Source organism: Tamandua tetradactyla, chromosome 1 (genome assembly GCF_023851605.1).
Source record: "Tamandua tetradactyla isolate mTamTet1 chromosome 1, mTamTet1.pri, whole genome shotgun sequence".
In the NCBI taxonomy this organism is placed as follows: Eukaryota; Metazoa; Chordata; class Mammalia; order Pilosa; family Myrmecophagidae; genus Tamandua; species Tamandua tetradactyla.
The window spans coordinates 202573701-202595027 of NC_135327.1; the positions used below are offsets into that span (position 1 = coordinate 202573701).

At 35.6% G+C, this 21327-nt stretch overlaps 1 protein-coding gene across 13 annotated transcripts in view; it reads right to left on the bottom strand.

Moving 5' to 3' along the window:
• The window catches only part of LMBR1 (limb development membrane protein 1), a 293576-nt gene that overhangs the window by 103223 nt on the left and 169026 nt on the right, over window positions 1-21327 (bottom strand). For all 13 annotated transcript variants that reach the window (XM_077151251.1, XM_077151241.1, XM_077151276.1 and 10 more), the window contains one exon: window positions 20635-20707. In XM_077151251.1, the coding sequence (XP_077007366.1) occupies window positions 20635-20707 (73 nt within the window). The remainder of the gene's footprint in view (window positions 1-20634; window positions 20708-21327) is intronic.

The following is a 21327-nucleotide window of genomic DNA, read 5'->3' on the forward strand; positions in this document are numbered from 1 at the left end:
AGCTGGTTTCCTCCAAAGTTTCGCTCAGCATAGCTGGCGCTCTCACACACAACCCCATTCTCAGTAACAAGCTGTATTAGCGAGGGTTCTCTAGAGAAACAGAATCAACAGGAGATATCAGTGAATACAGAATTTATAAAAGTGTCTCATGCAACTGTGGGGCTGTAAAGAGTCCAAGATCTGTACAGCAGGCCTGGAGCTGGCAGCTCCAATGAAGGTCCTCAACAAACTCTCAGGAAAGGCTGACTTGCTGAAGCAGAAAGAGTCACTGTCTCTTTTGAATCCTCCTTAAAAGTCTCCCAGTAATTAGATTAAGTTCACTCATTGCAGAAGACAATCAGCTGTGGATGTAGCCAAAGTAGTCATGATTGAAGTACATATAATGGCCTCACAGCAAGACAAGCCAGAACTTCCCTGACCAGTCAACTGGGTATCACCACCTGGCCAAATAGATACATGAATCTGACCATCACACCACTCCACCATATCCATCAGCAAACGAATGGATAAACAAAATGTGGTATATACATAACAGTGGACCATTATTCAGCATTAAAAAGGAATGAAGTTCTGATTCATGAGACAACATGGAAGAACCTTGAAGATTTCATGTTGAGTGAAATAAGCCAGACAAAAAGGAAAACTATTGTATGAACTCACAGATATGAAATGATTAGAATGAGCAATCTGTTAGAGTCAGAATCTAGAATACAGATTACCAGGTGCTGGAATGGAGGTGGAGGGTAGGAAATGGGGAATTAATGCTTAAATTGTACAGACTTTCTATTTGGGTTGATTGTAAAGTTTTGGTAATGGATGGTGGTAATGGAAGCATAATATTGTGAATGTAATTAATACCACTGATTTATATATTTGAATGTGATTAAAAGGAGAGATTTGGGGTTGTATATGTGTAACTAGGACACATTTTTTAAAAAAATATATAGGGCTGTACAACACAGTGTACTGTGTTATAAACTATGGACTATAGTTTATAGTATAATTACAATAATATTGTCATAACAATTGTAACAAAGAAACTACAATATGGCAAAATTTAATAAGAGGGAAAAATGTGGGGGGCTATATATGGGAACTCTTTATTTCCTGTCTGATTTTCCTGTAAACCTACAACTTCTCTAATAATATACAAACAAGTAAACAATGAAAACAAGTGGGTCTCTATTGTATGCCATGGTGATTCACACTATTAGACATGAGGCTCCTCTTTTTTTTAAGTTCTAGGCAGTCTTTTTCTACATTAATTATATCTTCTTGAAAGTCCTTATTTTCATGGAGGGTAGGTAAAAATTCTTATTTATCTCTATATCAGCTAGGGTTCTCTAGAGAAACAGAATCAGCAGGAAATATCTGTAGATAAAAAATTTATAAAAGTGTCTCATGTAACCATGGGAACGCAGAGTCCAAAATCCATAGGGAAGGCTGTGAAGATGATGACTCCAATGAATGGTCTGGAAGAACTCCACAGGAGAGGCTTGCTGGCCAACACAGGAAGGAAGACTGTCTCTTCTGAATCCTCTTAAAGGCTTTCCAGTGATGAGATTAAACATCACTCATTGCAGAAGACACTCCCCTTGGTTGATTACAAATGCAATCAGCTGTGGATACAGCCGATGTGATAACGATTTAATTCTATGAAACATCCTCATAGTAACAGACAGGTTAGCACTTGCCCAACCTGACAAATGGGCATGACCAGCCAAGTTGACACATGAACCTGACCATGACAGTCCACCCCTTGTCAATCTGGCAGCTATACACATCACCTTAAACCACACTTAGTCTCAAAATAGAAAACATAAACAGACACATTTTTTTCCCTCACTAAACAATACTCAACTATCCCACGTACAACCAGAAATGCATTAAATCTCCCCAGAACAGGGTGCAAGCCCTTGGGTAATATTCATTATTAAACTTGATATTTTACAACTTAAACACTGTGACATGAACAAAACAGCATTATAGTCCTCATTTCTGTAACTGATCACGGGGCATAATTCATATTTATCACTACCTTCTTCCACTATCCATTCCATGTTCTCTTGCCCTCAGCAAAAACTTCAGTGGCCTATGGTTCTTTGCCTGGTGGGGTGACCCAAACCTTCATTCCTGAAGTTTCAGAGCCATAGGTAAATTTGCCTGGACTGGGTTGTGGCAATTTTCCATTGATTTTAATCACAGGGCATGGTAGTACTAAAAGATACCATAGGGAATCTGCTACATTCCAGGAAAACTCTTCTTTACAGCCAGTAATCCCCTTCGTGGCTTGTTGATCCAAGGGCATGACTAGCCGAAAGTGACCAGGTGGCAGCCTTAGATTCCAGTTCAATGGAATCACTGTGGTTTCTCCTGGTGGAAGTACTCCCCTTTCTGGAACAAAAACCTGTAGACCAGCAGAGCTCAAGGTCGCAGGGACAGGAAGCAAAACCTTTCCAAGTGGATCACTAGGGGTAATAGTGACTCGTGCCACTCCCATTTCCACTCCTTGGTTCCTGGACACATGGATCCTAGCTAAGGGAGAAAGAGCACCATTCACTGGATGCTGATTCAGAGCATGCACAGCTTCCTGGAGAATATTACCCCAGCCCTGCAAGGTACTGCCACCTAGTTGGCACTGTAATTGAGTTTTCAAAAGGCCATTCGACCATTCTATCAATCCAGCTGCTTCTGGATGATGGGGAACATGGTAAGACCAGAGAATTCCATGAGCATGTGCCCATTCCCACACTTCATTTGCTGTAAAGTGTGTTCCTTGATCAGAAGCAATGCTGTATGGAATACCATGATGATGGATAAGGCATTCTGTAAGTCCACAGATGGTAGTTTTGGCAGAAGCATTGTGTGCAGGGAAAGCAAATCCATATTCAGAGTACATGTTTATTCCAGTTAGAACAAATCACTGCCCCTTCCATGAAGGGAGTGGTCCATGTAATCAACTTGCCACCATGTAGTCAGCTGGTCACCTCGGGGAATGGTGCCATATTGGGGGCTGAGTGTAGGTCTCTGCTGCTGGTAGATTGGGCACTCAGTATTGGCTATAGCTAAGTCAGCCTTGGTGAGTGAAAGTTCATGTTGCTGACTTTGTTCATGGGCCCACTGGGCAATGACAGAAGTTGCTGAGGAAAGAGGCTGACTGGTATCCACAGAACAGGTCATCTTATCCACTTGTTTACTGAAACCTTCCTCTGCTGAATTCACCCTCTGGTGCATATTTACATGAGACACAAATATCTTCATGTTTTTAGCCCACTCAGAAAGGTCTATCCACATACTTCTTCCCCAGATCTCTTTGTCACCAATTTTCCAACTATGATCTTTCCAAACCCTGACCATCCAGCAAAACCATTAGCAACAGACATGAGTCAGTATACAAATGCACCTCTGGCCAGTTCTCCTTCCAAGCAAAATGAACAACCAGGTGTACTGCCCGAAGGCCCCACACCACAGGAAACCTAGTAATTTCATTGAGATGGAAGACCTCTATATTTTGTTAGATTTATCTCCCATCCTCTGACATGAAAATGCCTTACCAAAAAGTCTAGAACAGTTGTTACTTCTTGCTCACTAGGTCCAATCAACATGATATCATCAATACAATGGACCAATGTGATGTCTTGTGAGAGCGGGAAACAATCAAGGCCCCTGCAGACAAGATTATGACATAGGGCTGGAGAGTTGATATACCCCTGAGGTAGGACAGTGAAAGCATATTGCTGACCTTGCCAGCTGAAAGCAAACTGTTTCTAGTGGTCCTTACTAATAGCTATTGAGAAAAAAGCATTTGCCAGATCAATAGCTGCATACTAGGTACCAGGGGATGTATTGATTTGCTCTAGCAATGATACTACATCTAGAACAGCAGCTGCAATTGGAATTACCACCTGGTTGAGCTTACGATAATCCACTGTCATCCTCCAAGATCCATCTGTTTTCTGCACAGGCCAAATAGGAGAGTTGAATGGGGATGTGGTGGGACTCACCACCCCTACATACTTCCAGACCTTAAGAGTGGCAGTAGTAATCTTTGCAATCCCTCCAGGAATCTGGTATTGCTTCTGATTTACTATTTTGCTAGGTAGGGGCAGTACTAGTGGCTTCCACTTGGCCTTTTCTACCATAATAGCCCTTACTCCACAAATCAGAGAGCCAATGTGGGAATTCTGCCAGTTGCCTTAGTATGTCTATTCCAATTATGCATTCTGGAACTGGGAAAATAACTACAGAATGGGTCCAGGGGTCCACTGGACCCACTGTGAGATGAACCTGAGCTAAAACTCCACCAATTACCAACCTCCATAAGTCCCTGCTCTGTCTGGTGGACCAGAGTTATGTTTTGGATCACCTGGAATTAATATCACTTCTGAACCAATGTCTAATAATCCCCAAAATATCTGACCATTTCCTTTTCCTCAGTGCAGAGTTACCCTAGTAAAAGGGTGTTGGTCTCCTTGGGGAAGGATTGAAGGAAGATTAACAGTATAAATCTGTGATAGTGTAACAGGGTTCTCCCCCAAAGGGAACTGGCCTCCCACTCATTCAAGGGGCTCTGGGTCAATAAACTGTCTGAAGTCTGGAAATTAATTAAGGGGGCCATGACTCTGTGAATTACAAAAATTCAGGTTAGAGTTCTGTTCACTTGACCTAGAACTCTTTTGTTTATACAGTTCAAATGAGAATTTAGTAGACTGCCCATCTATTGTACTTCTAGGTACCCCATGATCTACTAGCCAATGCCACAAGTCTCTGTGAGTCAGATTATTTTGACTCCTACTTTGAGTCTACTGTTTATTACAATAGCCATGTCCACTTTGTCTTTGGCAATTAAGTGCTGCCACCTGGCTTCTGCCAACTCGGGATCTGGTCATCCCCATTGTATGGTAAGCATTGCAGCTCATTGATAGCTGTTCCCATATTAATATCTTACCTACACAGAAGTGCAACTACAGAGCTCTTCAGGGATGACAACGCTAGTCTCATAAATTTATTTCTCACAGTTCTGGTAAAAGATGCATCCTCCAGACATTCCTGGGGTGTAAGAGCAGGCTTTCCATGATAAATTCACTCTAACATTCCAATCTCTCTAAGCCTCTGGATCCCCTCATCTACATTATACCAGGGCAGTTCTGGCATTTCAACCTCAGGTAATGTCAGCCACCTTTTGATCCATGTTTCAACCAACCATTCAAACTCTTAATGCCTTTTCTAATCCCTAGAGTTATAACACTGAACGCAGAATCTCTGCTTAGTGGACCCATATCAGTAAATTCAGCCTAATCCAGCTTTATATTTCTCCCACCATTATCCCACCTCTTAAAATCCATTGCCTCACATATTCCCCTGATTTCTGTCTATATAAACTGGAAAACTCACACAGTTCTTTTGGAGTATAACATATTTCCTCATGGGTAAAACTCTGTACCTCACCCTTTGAGGCCTGTTGGGACTTTAGTCTAGTTATAGCTCTGGAAGAAATGAGGGGTGGTGGGGGTGGGTCATGAAAAGAACTATAAGTATCTTCCAAACCGTTTGCTTCAGGGCATTCATTTGAAGTTTCATCTAGTGAAACATGATTAATCATTCCAGGGCTAATCTCTTCAGATGGAGGTTGGGTGGCCAACTCCTTAGGGCAGGCTGGAAGTGGGGTGGCTATGTCCTCAGGGCAGACTGTTATAGGGTTATACAGAGCAGACTCAGCATGACCTAGGGTTTCAACCTCTCCACTGACAATATTATCAATCCATATGTTGCCATCCCGTTTTTCAGGGTCCCACTCCTTTCCAATCAATGCCCTTACTTTAAAGGCAGACACCATGCAAGACGGAGATTTCAGTTTGTGTTGCAAAGTTGCTATTCTAACAATAAGATTCTGAGTCTAATTTTCAGAGCTCTCAACTTTATGGCTACAGGAAATAAGATTTTCCTTTAGGTCACTCATAGAAAGATTTACATCTGTCAGACTGCGGGTAAGCTTCTCATTTGAAGCCTTAAGCCCAATCCTTTCACTCATTAATGTATACAGTGTATCTAACAACAACCAGCCAACATTTTTATACCTCCTATTTCCGCAAAACTCCATAAAGGTGTCAAAAACATTATCCCCCAGGGCCTGGCTTCCTACAAGCGAAGCATTAGAAGAATCCAATAGTGATATTTTGACTATCATTTTTGCCAACTCACTCCATGGATTGGCAGTATCATTCTGATTACAGGAATCAGAGTCCTTAGTGTCTTTGAGTCCCATCAGAGTAGAAAACCAATCGTAAAAGTGTATTTTTAAGATTATGTTTCTTAAGAACGACCCCACTTCTGGTACCAAGCTGTATTAGCTAGGGTTCTCTAGAGAAACAGAATCAGCAGGAAATATATGTAGATATAAAATTTATAAAAGTGTCTCACATAAGCCTGGGAACACAGAGTCCAAAATCCATAGGGCAGGCTGGAAAGCTGACAACTCTGATGAATGGTCTGGATGAACTCAACAGGAAAGGCTCACCAGCCAAAGCAGGAATCCTCCTTAAAAGCCTTCCAGTGATTAGATTAAATGTCACTCATTGCAGAAGGTACTGCCCTTGGCTGATTACAAATGCAATCAGCTGTAGATGCAGCCAACATGATAATGATTTAATTCTATGAAATGTCCTCATAGTAACAGATAGGCCAGCACTTGCCCAACCAAACGGGCACCACCACCTGGCCAAGTTGACAGATGAACCTGTGAATTTTTAACTTCAGAGGTAACCATTTGTTCTAGATGTTCATCTTAGTCTTTTTTACTCAGTTTTAAATAAACGGTCATTTTTCTTTATCCACTACTTTTGTTCTGTTCATACCTAATCAGGTTAGACAGGATCTCAAACAGTGACAAAGCAGCTAGTATTGGAAGACCTAGCAATTTCTGTTCTTGTGGACTAGGGATGAATGCTTTGGATTGAATTGTGTCTCCCAAAAATACATGTTCAAGTTCTAATCTCTAGTCCTGGAAATATGACTCTATTTGTAAATAGGTCTTTGATGATGTTAACAGTTAAGATGTAGCCATACTAGACTGGGGGGGACCCTAATACAATATGGCTGGTGTACTTAAAAGTAGAGGAAATTTGGGGAGAAAGAGAAAGAAGAAGAAAGAGAGAGAGAGAAAAAAAAGAGAGACAAGACAGCCATGTGACAGAGACAGAGATGGAGTTATGCTGCCACAAGCTAAGAAACGCCAAAGGATTGTCAATAAGCACCAGAAGCCAGAAGAGGCATGGAACAGATCCTCTGTACACACTTGAAAGGAAGTATGTCAACCTTGATTTCAGACTTCTAGCCTCTAGAACTGTGAGAGAATAGTTGTCCGTTGTTTTAAGCTATCTTGGGTATGGTACCTTGCTTACCATACCTATGTTAACATTTACTAGTCTTAAACAGGTTTCTCTGCATCTTCTCTTTTAGTCTGTCCATTACTAATGAAAGAGAAATCCAATACCCATTCTCAGAGAACCTGAGATCTCATATGTACCGAAATCTTATATAGTATTTCCAGGACTTATTTGTTTAGTAATTTTACTTGTTAATATATAATTGATATTTATCAGAGAGTAGGGGCAAAGACAGTAAGACATTCAGGTAATATGACCCAAAACTAGTACAATTTGGGTAAGAAAAATTTTTTTAACTTTTTTTATTGTATAATAACATATACAAAGCAAAGAAAGAAAAAAGCAGTAGTTTTCAAAGCACTCTTCAACAACAGTTTGTCATGATCTACCATATGATCCTCTCAGATTTCTTCTTCTAGACTATAGTAGGCTAGAAGGAATAAATATTTTTTTATCATCATAATCGACTTTTTCTTTTCTTTGTGAAAAATAACATATATACAGAAAAGCTTTAAACTTCAAAGAAAGCACAACTACTAGTTGTAGAACAGAGTTCAGAGTTTGGTATGGGTTACATTCTACAATTCTAGGTTTTTACTTCTAGCTGTTCTAAGATATTGGAGACTAAAAGAAGTCTCAATTTAATGATTCAGCCATCATTTTCATTTGTTAAATCCTACCTTCTCTGTATAACTCCACCATCACGTTTGATCTTTCTATCCCACTTTTTAGGGGTATTCAGGCTATGGAATTGGGCTAAAAATTTACTTTTGAATTTCTGACAAAGTAAAAAGAGAAACATATAATTTATAGAACCAATGGCATATCCATATAACAAGAAGATTTACAGTAAGATAGGTAGCATTATAAGATTTTCAAGTTTCCTTAGAACTTGAAACTATAAAACTTAAACTATAAAATGATAAGTATATTTTACTATTTATCACAATTTTTTATAAATTATATGGTATGTATCTATAGTTAACAGTCATTCAACTTGCATATCTGTTAATTAGAAATACAACTCCAAACTTCATTTCAGTCCTTGTATTTGTAAAGAAGTATTATTCCCATAATCAGTTCAATGCTAGAAAAAATACTCTGATGAGTATACAAAATTTTTAATGGAAGTGGATAGTAGAATTGGTACTATTCTTGCTATCAATTTGAAATTAAGTGAAAAGACATAAATTACTACCCTGTAGTTATAATATCTACACAGTTCAATACAAATGTCTAGATCACTCAGTGTATGATGTTTCAAAGGAAAATAACTAAAGTGCTAATTTCTGAAATGCTGTGTTTTTATTTTTAGATGACACAATGCTTGGCATACAACAGGCAACCAACAAATATTGACTGACTTACATATAAAGATCAAGAACACATTCTGATTGCCCTCAAATGCATCAAACTTTTATTAAATGGCTAAATTCATCTGGAATAAAACAATATTAAAAAAATTATCATCTTTTATTTTATGGTAATATTTCATTACCTAAGTGAGAAAAGTAAGTTTTTGACAAACTACTTCATCATAAATGGCCAGAAGGAAACGATGGCCATTATAAAGACTCAGGATACACTGCAAGCAAATACTGGAATAGTATGTGAATTTAAGTAGCTCCAAAAAAATCATCAAAATATCCTGAAGAACTGTTTCATCATTACTTCATTTCAAAACGAATCTAAAATGCTCAGTGTCAGCATTGTCTAGTCAATAAGTCAAATTGGTAGACAAAACCTGTTTAGACTAGTCATGAAAAATAAAAAGGGATTCTCCAAGAAAACCACAACGCAGCTCATTTAAGGTCAATTTAATGGTATTATTCTGCTTTTCTTCCAGCCCCTGCATAAGATTTTACTACCTCAAAGGAAATTGTAAGAGTATCTATTTGCATTCCCCCTAGGTGATTGGCAGTTCAACACCAATTAGTTCAAAATTACACTGTTACTAGCATGCAATAAAAACAACACCTTTCATCTTTCTTACATAGGTAAGAATACCTGCAGTGCCAATAACTTTGATCAAATAAGTATTTTGATCCTGCCCCACCTGTCTCTTTGGATTCAGGAAAACTAATAGCTGAGGGCAACTTTTCCCAGCTTTATTCTTAAGCTGAAAAACTAGTGAGGTATTGAAAATATTCTGCTTCCAAGATAACAGAATTTCCCAAAGTGCAGCATTTCTTTAATAATAACTGTCCTTAAACCTTATACTTTTTAAAATATTCATATGTCTGAAAGTAATAATTATTTATTGGTATGTTAAAGGACAGATTATAATTATTTAATGTAAAATATAAAATATATTTTAAAACAAATATAAATAAATCTCCAATTTGATATATAAACTACTTAAAAAACTTGGAGCTAATAAGTTCTCCCTAAACAATTCAGTGCCCTAAATTATTTGAATTCCTAAACTTAAGTCTTATAATGAAAACTATTTGGGAATGGACAACTCTAATATAACCAGATTATTTTTTATTTCACTTTTTAATTTAGCATATAACCATGACATTTTCTAATCAACTTGTTTTGGTTATGTCATCTACATAACCTTTAAAAAAAATTGAGTATACTTAGTACTTTAAATTTGACCAAAGTGATTCTACTACCTAGAATATGAAGTCCTCAAATACTTTTAATTATTTCCAAGCACTCACTTAGGCAAACAGTTTTGTTTTCAAAACCCAAGATTCATAATAATTCATACAGAAAAGTCTTCATTTCCCTAAGCAAATAATACTTACTGAATATTACAGAACCACTGTTCATCAAACACACCCCAAAAGCATGTGAAAACTAAATCCTGGACCTTCAAATCTTTAATGCATCTATTATGGCATGGACAAATACTGGTCATTATTTACAGAAGAGACAAAACACCCATATTTTCAGAAATTTTATTTCTATTTCTATTTCATTTTGCAATGCTAAAATCTATTAAAATAATAGTTTCTATTTATATTATATATATCTATAAAAATTTGACTATGGACCCAAGAAATATAAGACTTTTGATATCCAATACAACTGTGATAATACAAATATACTTTCATTATTAATGACTGCAAGTAAGATAGAAAATATTAAACAATCAGCTTTAGGAATGTTACATAAATCTACATATAATTAAAATAATAGTTTGTTGTGGAGGTTTTTCCCTACTTTAGATATAAATTAATCTTAAATTAGGTGAGTAGATCTTAAATTATGTAATTTTTAACCTTCATATTATACTATTAGAAATACCATCATCCACATAGGTTGCGGTTGAAAAATAGTTCATCTACATTAAATTCAATTTCTGTTAAAAAAGATTGGATCACTTATATAGAGCAACTTCTCTGTCTAAATTTCACAGAATATTTGGATACGTGACTCTTGTTATTCTATGGTTTGTTATTCCAAAGTATTCCTTGTCTGCTGATATTAGCCTATATTTCTTGCAGTCTCCTCATTTCAGCTCACAACACATAACTTGTTTGGGCTATATTTTATTGCCATGAAAGTGATTAAATGGCCCAAGAACTGAATGAACTATAATATGCAATCTCTCACTATTTCAGTCCTTCAGACCCAAATGTTGGTATCTTGTTAAGAAGAAACCATATAATTAGTAGTGTCAGAAGAGTTAATATACTCCCCTATTAGTTCAAGAAATTAAGACATTACTATTTAGAGTCCTAAACGTTCTTTCCATGTGATTCTTTTATCCTGTTACCAAATTTTACATCCCCTTTCTTCTGCAACCTCTGTAAAGTGACAACTCTCTATGCTGTGCATCTACCACAGTATTGTCAAAGAAGGAGTCAGTGTCAACACTTTTTGCTACATATTTTCTTGATGAAAGCAGGCATATGATCACCTTTAAGCGGTATGACTACATATATTACTTAAATTTGAGATAATCTCACCTCAATGATAAAATCAACAGTAAACAGTATTCTTAGAATGACCATTGCTAGAACCTAGAAGAGTATCTAAAGGGAAACTGAAAATAATTTAGGGTACATCAGATAAAATCTAACGTAAGCTTCTTCATATCATTAAGCATTTTACCTGAAAGATATCAAATAATAATGACCAAATTAAATTAGCAAATCTCCTTGCTACTGATGATGGGAAGTGCATCTGGATGGGATGCTACTAATCTAAAGCAATCACAAATATCATCACAAACCTTCTTTTTCATAAAGTCCCCTCACAAACTCAGTCTAGTAGTAAGCATCATGATTCAATACTTCGGACAAGTTACTGAGTACCACAAAAAGTTGTATGTGTTGTTTTTCAATCATTTTATTTAAGTATTACAACCTGACACTCAGCAAAGATTAAATAATTACAACTTCTGTGTTCCTGAAAATACAGTATTAAAACAAGATTGAATGAAAAAATGAGTTTAAAAAAGAATCTAATCAAGCAAGAAAGCAATAGTTACAGAAAGTGATTAACTTTTCATCATGAAAATAGTATCTAACAGAACTGAAATGAATTATTAAGTTCAAAAGGCTACAATATTTTTTAATAAATTACATTAAAAGAACTGTAAAGGTTTTGAACTTAAACAACAAAAAATAATTTCTATTCATTATGGTACTTCTAAAGTTACCCAGTACACCCATAGGCTATACACACATGAAAGCTAATTATTTCAATTAATGTTATTGCATTATTTAAACATTTAAGCATGTTAATGATATATGTAGCTTCTTGATCCTGAGAAGAAATTTTTTAAAAATTTCTATCCCAATTAATGTAATGGGACTTTCTGTTGGGCTACTCTTCAGGGGTCTTAAGAGTAGAAATGGATTATGATTGCTCATATTTCATGGCCATATCACCAGAGGGAAAAAAAAATCATCTAATTTCTGCTTTTTCATTAACATCCCAGTCCACATGGTCCTCGTGTTCTCAATCTTGGTTTGTTCAGAGGGCTCTTTTATGGGATTCCTAAAGAATATTTAGGACTAAATATTCTTTCCATGTGATTCTTTTATCCTGTTACCAAATTTTACATCCCCTTCGTTCTTCAACCTCTGTAAAGTGACAGCTCTCTTTGCTGTGCATTTTTTTTATTTATTCATTTACTCATACAACAAATATTTACTACATACACATTATGTGTCTCACAATATTATAGGATCAAGGGTACAGAAGGGAAGAAAACTAACAAAAACCCCTATCCCTGTGGAGTGTTTTTTCCCACGTGGAAAGAAAAGCAATACATAAAAAGTAAAATAGTTAAAATATCAGGTAGTGGAAAGTGCTATAGAAAAAAATAAAGCAGAAAAGGGAGAACAGAAGTACCAGAGTAGAGTTAGAACTTAAACCAATAGTAAATCAATACCCACAAGGCTAACTATGACAATGTGGGAGAACCCCACATAGAAGGTGACATTTAAGTAAAGACCTGAAAGACAAGAGGCAGAGGGAAAATAAAGTACCATCAAATAAAAATTGTACCGGACAAATGTTAAACAGCCAAAGATGGCTTTATTTTAAACTATATGTAATCAGGAAGAGAGAGACAAGGCTATTGTGACAGAGACCAGAAGGCTATCACAACAGAGGAGAGAGAGTAGACTCAATTCTGTTGAAAAAGGAGGAGGGAGAGTTTTTAAGGACTGGAGTATATTGGTTGGAAAATACCGGAGGAGGAGTCAAGGTATAGGACATTACATGGAGTTACCTCCTGAGTTATCTGTCAGTCCAGGTGGGAAAAGTTCTATGTAGATTCCAGTTTTATCTGGAAAAGGTAAGGGAAATCCTGGAGTCAAGAAATCTGCCTAAGCTAAGTTCGTCCACCTAAGGAGAAGTTAAGGCAGTTTTTGTCAGCAACCTACACTTGTTTTCTGGATCGCCGGGTTTGCGTAAAAATTCCACATTGATAGTACAAAACCCTTAAAGTAGGAGGGCTTTGGTGAGTTGGAAGAACAGCAAGGAGACTGGTGTGGCTGAGGCATAGAGATTTAACTGAGGAAGTCACAGGATATGAAGCCAGAATGGTACATGGGGTGGCAAAGAGGAGCCACTTAAAGGGCTTGAGCTTTATTTATTCAGATCGAAATAGGAAGCCACTAGAAGACTTCTAGCAAATAAGTCACAAGATCTGACTTACATTTTCTGAAGTTCTCTCTGGCTCCTACATGTAGGGAAACCAGTTAAGAAACCACAACAAAAATCTAATCAAGTGGTGACTGTTGCTTAAACCAAGCCAGAGCAATGGAGATGGTAAAACGTGCTTAGATTCTGAATATATTTTGAAATTAGAACCAACAGGATTTATTGATGGACTCTATATTGGGCATTAAGAAACAATACTCCAGGGATTTGGCCTGAGCAACTGGAAGAAAGGACTTGCCACTTATAAAGATGGGTAGACTACAAAAGAAGCAGAATTCATGGGTAAGATTTTGAGTTCAATTTTTGGAGCTGATATGTTTTAAAAGCTTATTGTAGTTCCTTGGAATTTGGGATATCTATGTGACACCTGAGACTCAGAGTTCTACAGCTCTGAAAGTCAGCATTACTCCATACAGCAACTGTTAAAGAAACTAAAAAACATCAGACTTCATTTAGAGATATGAATGAAATGGACTTGGCTAGGATTAAGGTAAATCAGAATACAGCGTAATGAATGATAATGACTGTAGTTTAAAATTTTAATTTCTTTGTGAGACCAAAGGAAGAAATGTTTATTTGGTACAAAATTTCTATTTTCTGTAGCACTATCTAATTTAACCTGTATATCAGTTTATTTAAGCAACATAATGATATGGAACTAGAATTGGGAATGAGGTCATTATTCTGTAGAGATTATTGTAATACCCCTGTATATCCCAGAGTATTTTGGGCAGAAAGTAAAACAGTACTTGAAAAGGCTCCTTGAGGGACTGGAGAAACCTTTGGAAATATTAAACATTCCTATCTTGGGAATCCATGATATTCTCACAAGCATTAGGGACTCCCAATTTAATAAGTCAAGTCTTTGATCTTGGAGCCTACTCTTATGAAACTTATTCCTGCAAAGGAAAAGCTAAACCTGCTTATGATTAAACCTATAATTAATCACCAGAGAACCACTTTTATTGCTCAGATGTGATCTCTCTCTCTCTCAGCCAACTCAGTGAATAAACTTTCTACCCTCCTGTTCTAGTTTGCTAGCTGCTGGAATGCAATATACCAGAAACGGAATGGCTTTTAACAAGGGGAATTTAATGAGTTGCTAGTTTACAGTTCTAAGGCCGAGAAAATGTCCCAATTAAAGCAAGTCTATAGAAATGTCCAATCAAAGGCATCCAAGGAAAGATACCTTGGTTCAAGAAGGCTGATGAAGTTCAGGGTTTCTCTCTCAGCTGGAAGGGAATACACAGCATCATCTGCTAGCTTTCTCTCCTGGCTTCCGATTTCATGAAGCTCCCCGGGAGGCGTTTTCCTTCTTCATCTCCAAAGGTCACTGGCTCGTGGACTCCCTGCTTCGTGGTGCTACAGCATTCTCTGCTCTCTCTGAATCTCCCTGAATCTATTTCTCCAAAATGTTTCCTCTTTTGTAGGACTCCAGTAAACCAATCAATACCCACCCATGTTGTCCCTTAATCCAGTTTAACAACCACTCTTGACTAAACCACATCAACCAGGGAGATGATCTCATTACAGTTTCAAATATACAGTATTGAAAAGGGATGATTCTACCTTTATGAAATGGGACTTATATTAAAACATGGCTTTTCTTAGGGGGCATACTTCCTTTCAAACCAGCACACCTCCCCTGCATGAGGGACATCACTTCCAGGGCTATAAGTCTCCCTGGCAACATGGGACATAACTCCCAGGGATGATCCTGGTCCTGGCATTGTGCAACTGAGTATGAGACTTCTTGACCAAAAGGGAGAAAATTAATGAAACAAAATAAAATTTTAGTGGCTGAGCGATTCCAAATAGAGTCAAGAGGTCATTCTGGAGGTTATTCTCATGCATGATATAGATATTCCTTTTGAGTTTCTAGTGTTTTAGAAAAACTAGTAGGAAATACCTGAACCTGTTGAACTGTAATCCAGTAGACTGGATTCTTGATCATGACTGTGTAATTATATCGCTTTTATTGTGTCACCATGTGATTGTGAAAATCTTGTGACTGACACGCCCATTATCAATGTATGGACAGGGCAGTAATAACATAAAGACAAAAAAAATGAATAATAAGGGGCAATAAGAGGTATAGGATGCTTTGGGTGTTCTTATTTATTTATTTATTTATTTATTTATTTATTTATTTATTTATTTATTTATTTTGCTTGAACAGGCACCAGAAATAGAACCCAGGTCTCCAGCATGGCAGGCGAACACTCTGCCTGCTGAGCCACCACAGCCTGCCCTCTTTTTTCATTTTTATTTTTTTTTTCTTGGAGTAATGGAAATATTCTAAAATTGATTGTATGCTGAATGCACAATATAATGATAAGTGTGTCACTGCTTGTGTATGAATATATCTCAATAAAATTGCATTTAAAAAAAGATGCCTGTTAGACACTACATGAAAATGTTTACTAGTTGAGTCAATAACATACGGATGGCATTTAAAGCCATGAAAACAGATGAGATAACCAAAGGAAAATAAAAGAGGTTTAAGGACTGAGGTATGAGGCATTTGGAGTGAAGAAGTTATGGACACAAGGAGAAATGCCACAAAGCAGACTGAAATGCAGCAGCTATTAAATAAAACAAAGTGTGTTGAAATGAAAAACAAGTAGAAATACTTCAAAGGGGAAAGAGTATAAGATGAGGGCTGTGAAGTCATTGGCCAACTTGACAACAGCATTAGGATAAAGTAGTGGAAGCAAAGTTGAGTTTAAAACAAAATATGAAGCACAGCCCTGAAATCAATGAGTATAGACTATTTTGAAGGGAGTTTTGCTATAAAGAAGGGAAAAAATGAGATTTCAAGCTAGAGAATATATGAGGTTGAAAGAGATTTCTTTTTCTCTCTTTTTTAACATTGGGAAAAATAATGGTATGTCTCAATGCTGATGGAAATTATCCAACTGGGAAAAAATTGATTACGCATGAGAGAGGGTAATATTACTACAATAATGCCCTTGAATAGGTGAGAAATGAGGGAATTCAGTGGACTACTGGAGAGTCAACTTTAGGCAGGAGAATGGACAATTCATCCACTGACGAAAAGGCAGAATATGTAGGGGAAGATGCAAATAGGTGAGTCAATATGAAGGAAAACATTTGTAAAAATTCTTTATAATTGCTTCTATTTTCTCAAGAAAATAGTAAACAAAGTTATCAACTAAGAGTGAGGATGGTGAAGAAGGCTTGAGAAAAGAGAAGAAGTAACACAGTTATCCAGAAGAACAGAAAGTAAATTTAAAACAGTGGTCCTAAACTTAAAGTAAGACCAGGCAGTATTGTTCACAAGCTGAATAGGTGTGAGCACAGAGAACATGAAAAGTTGAATAAAACCAAGGTTGGGGTACAACAAAGTAAAAGAGTGAAAAAGGAGCTGATCATGTATGCAAAGAACTGATTATAATAATGGCCTGGGAATTTAAACAGTATAAGCTAATAATGGTATGAGAGAAATGGTGATTGGGGCAGGAGGAAACAGTCATAAAACATTGTCAGGATAAATAAATAATGTATTAAGTCTCAATATTAAAAACTGCTGGAGATAGAATACTAGAGGAAATAAGCTGGAAAATAAGAGATGGAAGTTGGAGAGTGGGATATCTGATAAAGAGATTATGCAAAACATTAGTTACTGCTAATGAAAATGCTTAGATTATATTCGCAGAAGTGAGTGACTGAGGTAGGGTAGGAGACTAGATTATTAGAAAAGAAGAGGTCAAGGAGCCTAAAAAGCTTATCTATGTGGAGAATGAAATCACCAAGAATTATGACAGGAATTGTATCAGACAGTATAACAATGAAAAAATAACTAAAATATTCAAGGAAAGAAGAGAAAAAGCCTGGAAGTGTAGAAGATTGGAAAGGGGAGGAGTATTTAGAATAGAGACAGAGAATAAGAGAACGTCTACTCAAACTTCCAAGAGTAGAATGAGGGATATATGAACGAACAGAGCAACAACATGAAAGGGTTACAGGGAAAGCAATGTGTGCTGGGGAGAGCCCAGTTTCTTCAAATAAGGTGGTAAAAGTTTAGATACAGGGATTTTGTTAATGGGTAAACTCTCAGTTACAAATGGTACAAGTAGAAAGTTTCAGGACTTGGGGAAAGGTGGAAAATGGTATCAGAAGCTGGGATGTATAGAGACATATGGAGAAGAAAGTCCAAGCTATGAAGGACCTATCACACAAACAGGTAAAGACCAAAATGTATTCATTAGTCCAAATGATCTCAAGGCAGATAATGAAGGTGTGGCTGGGTTGAGGGATAGGAACAAATGGAAGTAATGCTAGAATCATGGTGAATTTAAGGGATATATCTTTATTTCTGCCATGATAATGTGGACACCATGAAGGAGATGCCTTAACCAGCTTGGTGAGATGCTCTGGGGCTCCCTTCTGTCTCCATGAGTACACAGACTCCTTTCTCTCTATTTCTTTTTTTTTTCAATTGTTTAAGTGTATAAAGATACAAATCTTTATAAATTTGTATCATTTTTTCTCTCTTCTTCAATCAACTAGGCTGTTACTTTGAGACAGAGTATATTACTCAATAACTAGAAAACAGGAGGAGAAAGAATAGAGTGTAGACTGATGACAAGATGGAGTCCTTAGGATATTGATTAACACTGCAATAGTATATGGTTTAGTTTTATTTTATTAACATATTTTACTAATTCTCAATATTAACAAGATCAAAACCTCCCAAACGTTTTAAGCCTCTAGCACCATCAAGTGTCAAAAAAGAGCAATGGAGAAGTCATATTCATATATACCATCATAAAGCTATACTGATATTTTAAAAATTAGGCACAAAAATCCAACTCTGGTAATAAATAACTAACACAATAACTCATATTACCTCCTGTGGAAAAATGCTGTTTCCACAATAAAGTAATTCTTGATATTGTTTAAGTATTCACATTTTTTCAGATAAGTAAAGCTGAGCTCAGATATACACTAGTCATTCCAACAAACACAAAGAAAAGCATACTCAGTACTTCCTTAACAAGCTATCAGGTTTTTAAGTTTTAGATCACTATAAATTCTGGTGCTAAATCAACACTGCAATTTGCATCTTTAAAAAAAATCATTTACTCCATTATTCTCTAATTTCTTTTAATAACCCAGAGTAAAAACAAACAAAACTCGACTTTGTTTTTTATAACTTAAAATATAAATAATTATTAAAACAAAATAATTTGAGTTAATACCAGATTAAACAAAATCCATGGGATGTTTTTTATTACTAACCTCTTATTATCTATACTTTCTTTTAAAATACAAATAATAAAATATCATACTGATAAACGTACTCTAGTGAAACTCCTAATTCTTTTTCTATATTAAACCAAAATGCCCATTTGTTATATCATAAATACAAATCCTCTAGCCTATAATTTTCCATCTGAAACAGTTCATAATGGCTAAGCAGCAGCAAACAGCAAAACCATAATAATTATCCTAGCATATCATGAAAGTTTCACTGCAAGGATATTAAAACAATCTACCAAACAGAACAGTCATAAATAGTGCACAGCTTAGCAAAATGATATAAAATAAAATTATGTTTAGCATTAGCTATTATTCCTGATCCCTTCCAAATATAAACTATTTCTTCTCTCCCAATATTTCTATGTTAGTGATATAGTTTTACATGGCTTCATTTTAAAAATACATTTAGGCTTCTAGTAAGTAAGTATTTCCTTTTCAAGTCTTTAAATTTAATGAACCAGTTTTGAATTTGAGGAGTGCCATGATTTAGGAAGATTTTGGAGGTTTTTTTTTTCCTACCATGGAAGGGAAAGGTGGTTTTATTATGATTAGAGGTTATTATTCAAATTCTTTAATTCATTAAATGCATCTATTACTCTGTCTCCCAATCTGTAACACAGAAATAGCATACACTTCAGGCTGAAACATAATCCCACACAACAGTAAGTAATTTGATATTTATTCCTTAAAATTCAGACATGCTTGTTATTCAATAGTATGAGTAACTAAATAAGACAAATGTATTATAATATTTACTAATTTAATGAAATGTAAAGTTGAAATTAAATAGACAAATATTAAAGTTGTTGTAATAAGAAGCAAGATATATGCAATCCCAGTATAAATATTTATCTGTATCAAAGTATGTTACTGACAAGAATTCTCTAGAATAAAAATAATCTGAAATCCTTTGATCTAAGGATAAAGTTATAAAGGTCAACAACACTTTTGTGTTAATTTAAATTCACTATTTGTAACTAAAGAACATAGGTATATGTCTTCCTATTTTTCAACAGTTCAATACTTAACTGATATTTTAAAAATTGGGCTCAAAAATCCAACTCTGTTTAAACCTCCTATTTTATAGCTACCTTTGAATTATAATTTTGAAACAGAGTTAGTTATTAATAATCTGATCTTGGTGAAGGACAGTTTTTAACATTTTTGAAGTACTATGTAAGAGAAAGAACGAAGAGTTGATTATCACTGAAATAAAATTAAAAGATAATTGACCTAAACTATGTCATTTCTCTGTTACATTCTTTCTTTCACACGTTCTTCATTTGAGGGGAAAACAATGATCCATAATTTAAAAAATTAAACTTTAAAATCTTTGACAGACTTGCTTGGTTATCCAACTGATAATAAACAGCAGACTCAAAATAATTCTTAATTTAGCACCTTAGTGCCAAAGAAACACACTACTTTTTAACCTGAAAGATTTCAAAAGGAGGGAAATGAAGTACGTATTATAGTCAATAAAACAAAATGCAAATCCACAAAACTTCAATAAATAAGTCTTAATGTTTAAAATATATTAAGACTCTTTAGCAGAGGTACATTTATCCCTTTAGTGGCCAAGGTTTAAGAACTGAACTGACTATGGTAAGTTATAGCTAACTTCAATAGGGGGAACAGACTATAACTTTACCAAAAGACCTCTAGTCTTAGGAAACCTATCTTCATTTGGGAAGTTTACACTTTGTTTCTAAGTCTTGACCTCTTGTCACACAGCACAAGGTTTACTGTGAGGTTTATTTTTCTCTCCCTAATAACCTGTTTTTTTTTTAAATAAATCAGTTTTATTCTGATCTAAATAACAAAACCATACCATTTATTCGTCTCTGAAGTGATTCTTCTTCTAGGGTAATAATATAAATTTGTTCATCCAGGTCTTCAAGAATCTAAATTTAAAAAATAAAGCCATTCAATAATGTAACATCACAAAGCTGGTGCCTATGACAATGTTTGGATTATATACCCTATGATTTTGATAACATATTCATTCAAATCACTAAGAACCCAAAATAAAAATGCCCAAACTATTCTATTTACAAATTAAGTAAAATTATTTAATATATAATGAAACACATCAAAAGTTATCACAAAATCTACATGAACTGAAATTGGATAGTTCTTAAATTTAAAGGATTAAACATAAGAACTCTGTAACTCTCTCAATGGCAACAAAAAGCCTAAGTAGGGTTATACCTCTTTATGCCCAAGTCAACATATTAGAGCTAGAAGGACTAGATCATCCCATCCAACATCTGTTTTCTCATTTATGTTTACCTACATTATGTCTAAAACAAGAATTTCAAAACTAAATCACTGCTACCATGCAATGTTTTCCATTTACATCATCTTTATGTAATAAAAACATTCCACAAACATTTATCATAGGTATTATTGAAATCATTCTATAAATAGAATGCCAATAGAAATGGTGTCTTAAATATCGACCACTCACCAATAAATCATACCACACTAGTCCAAAACAAACAAAAAATACTGATCAATTTAT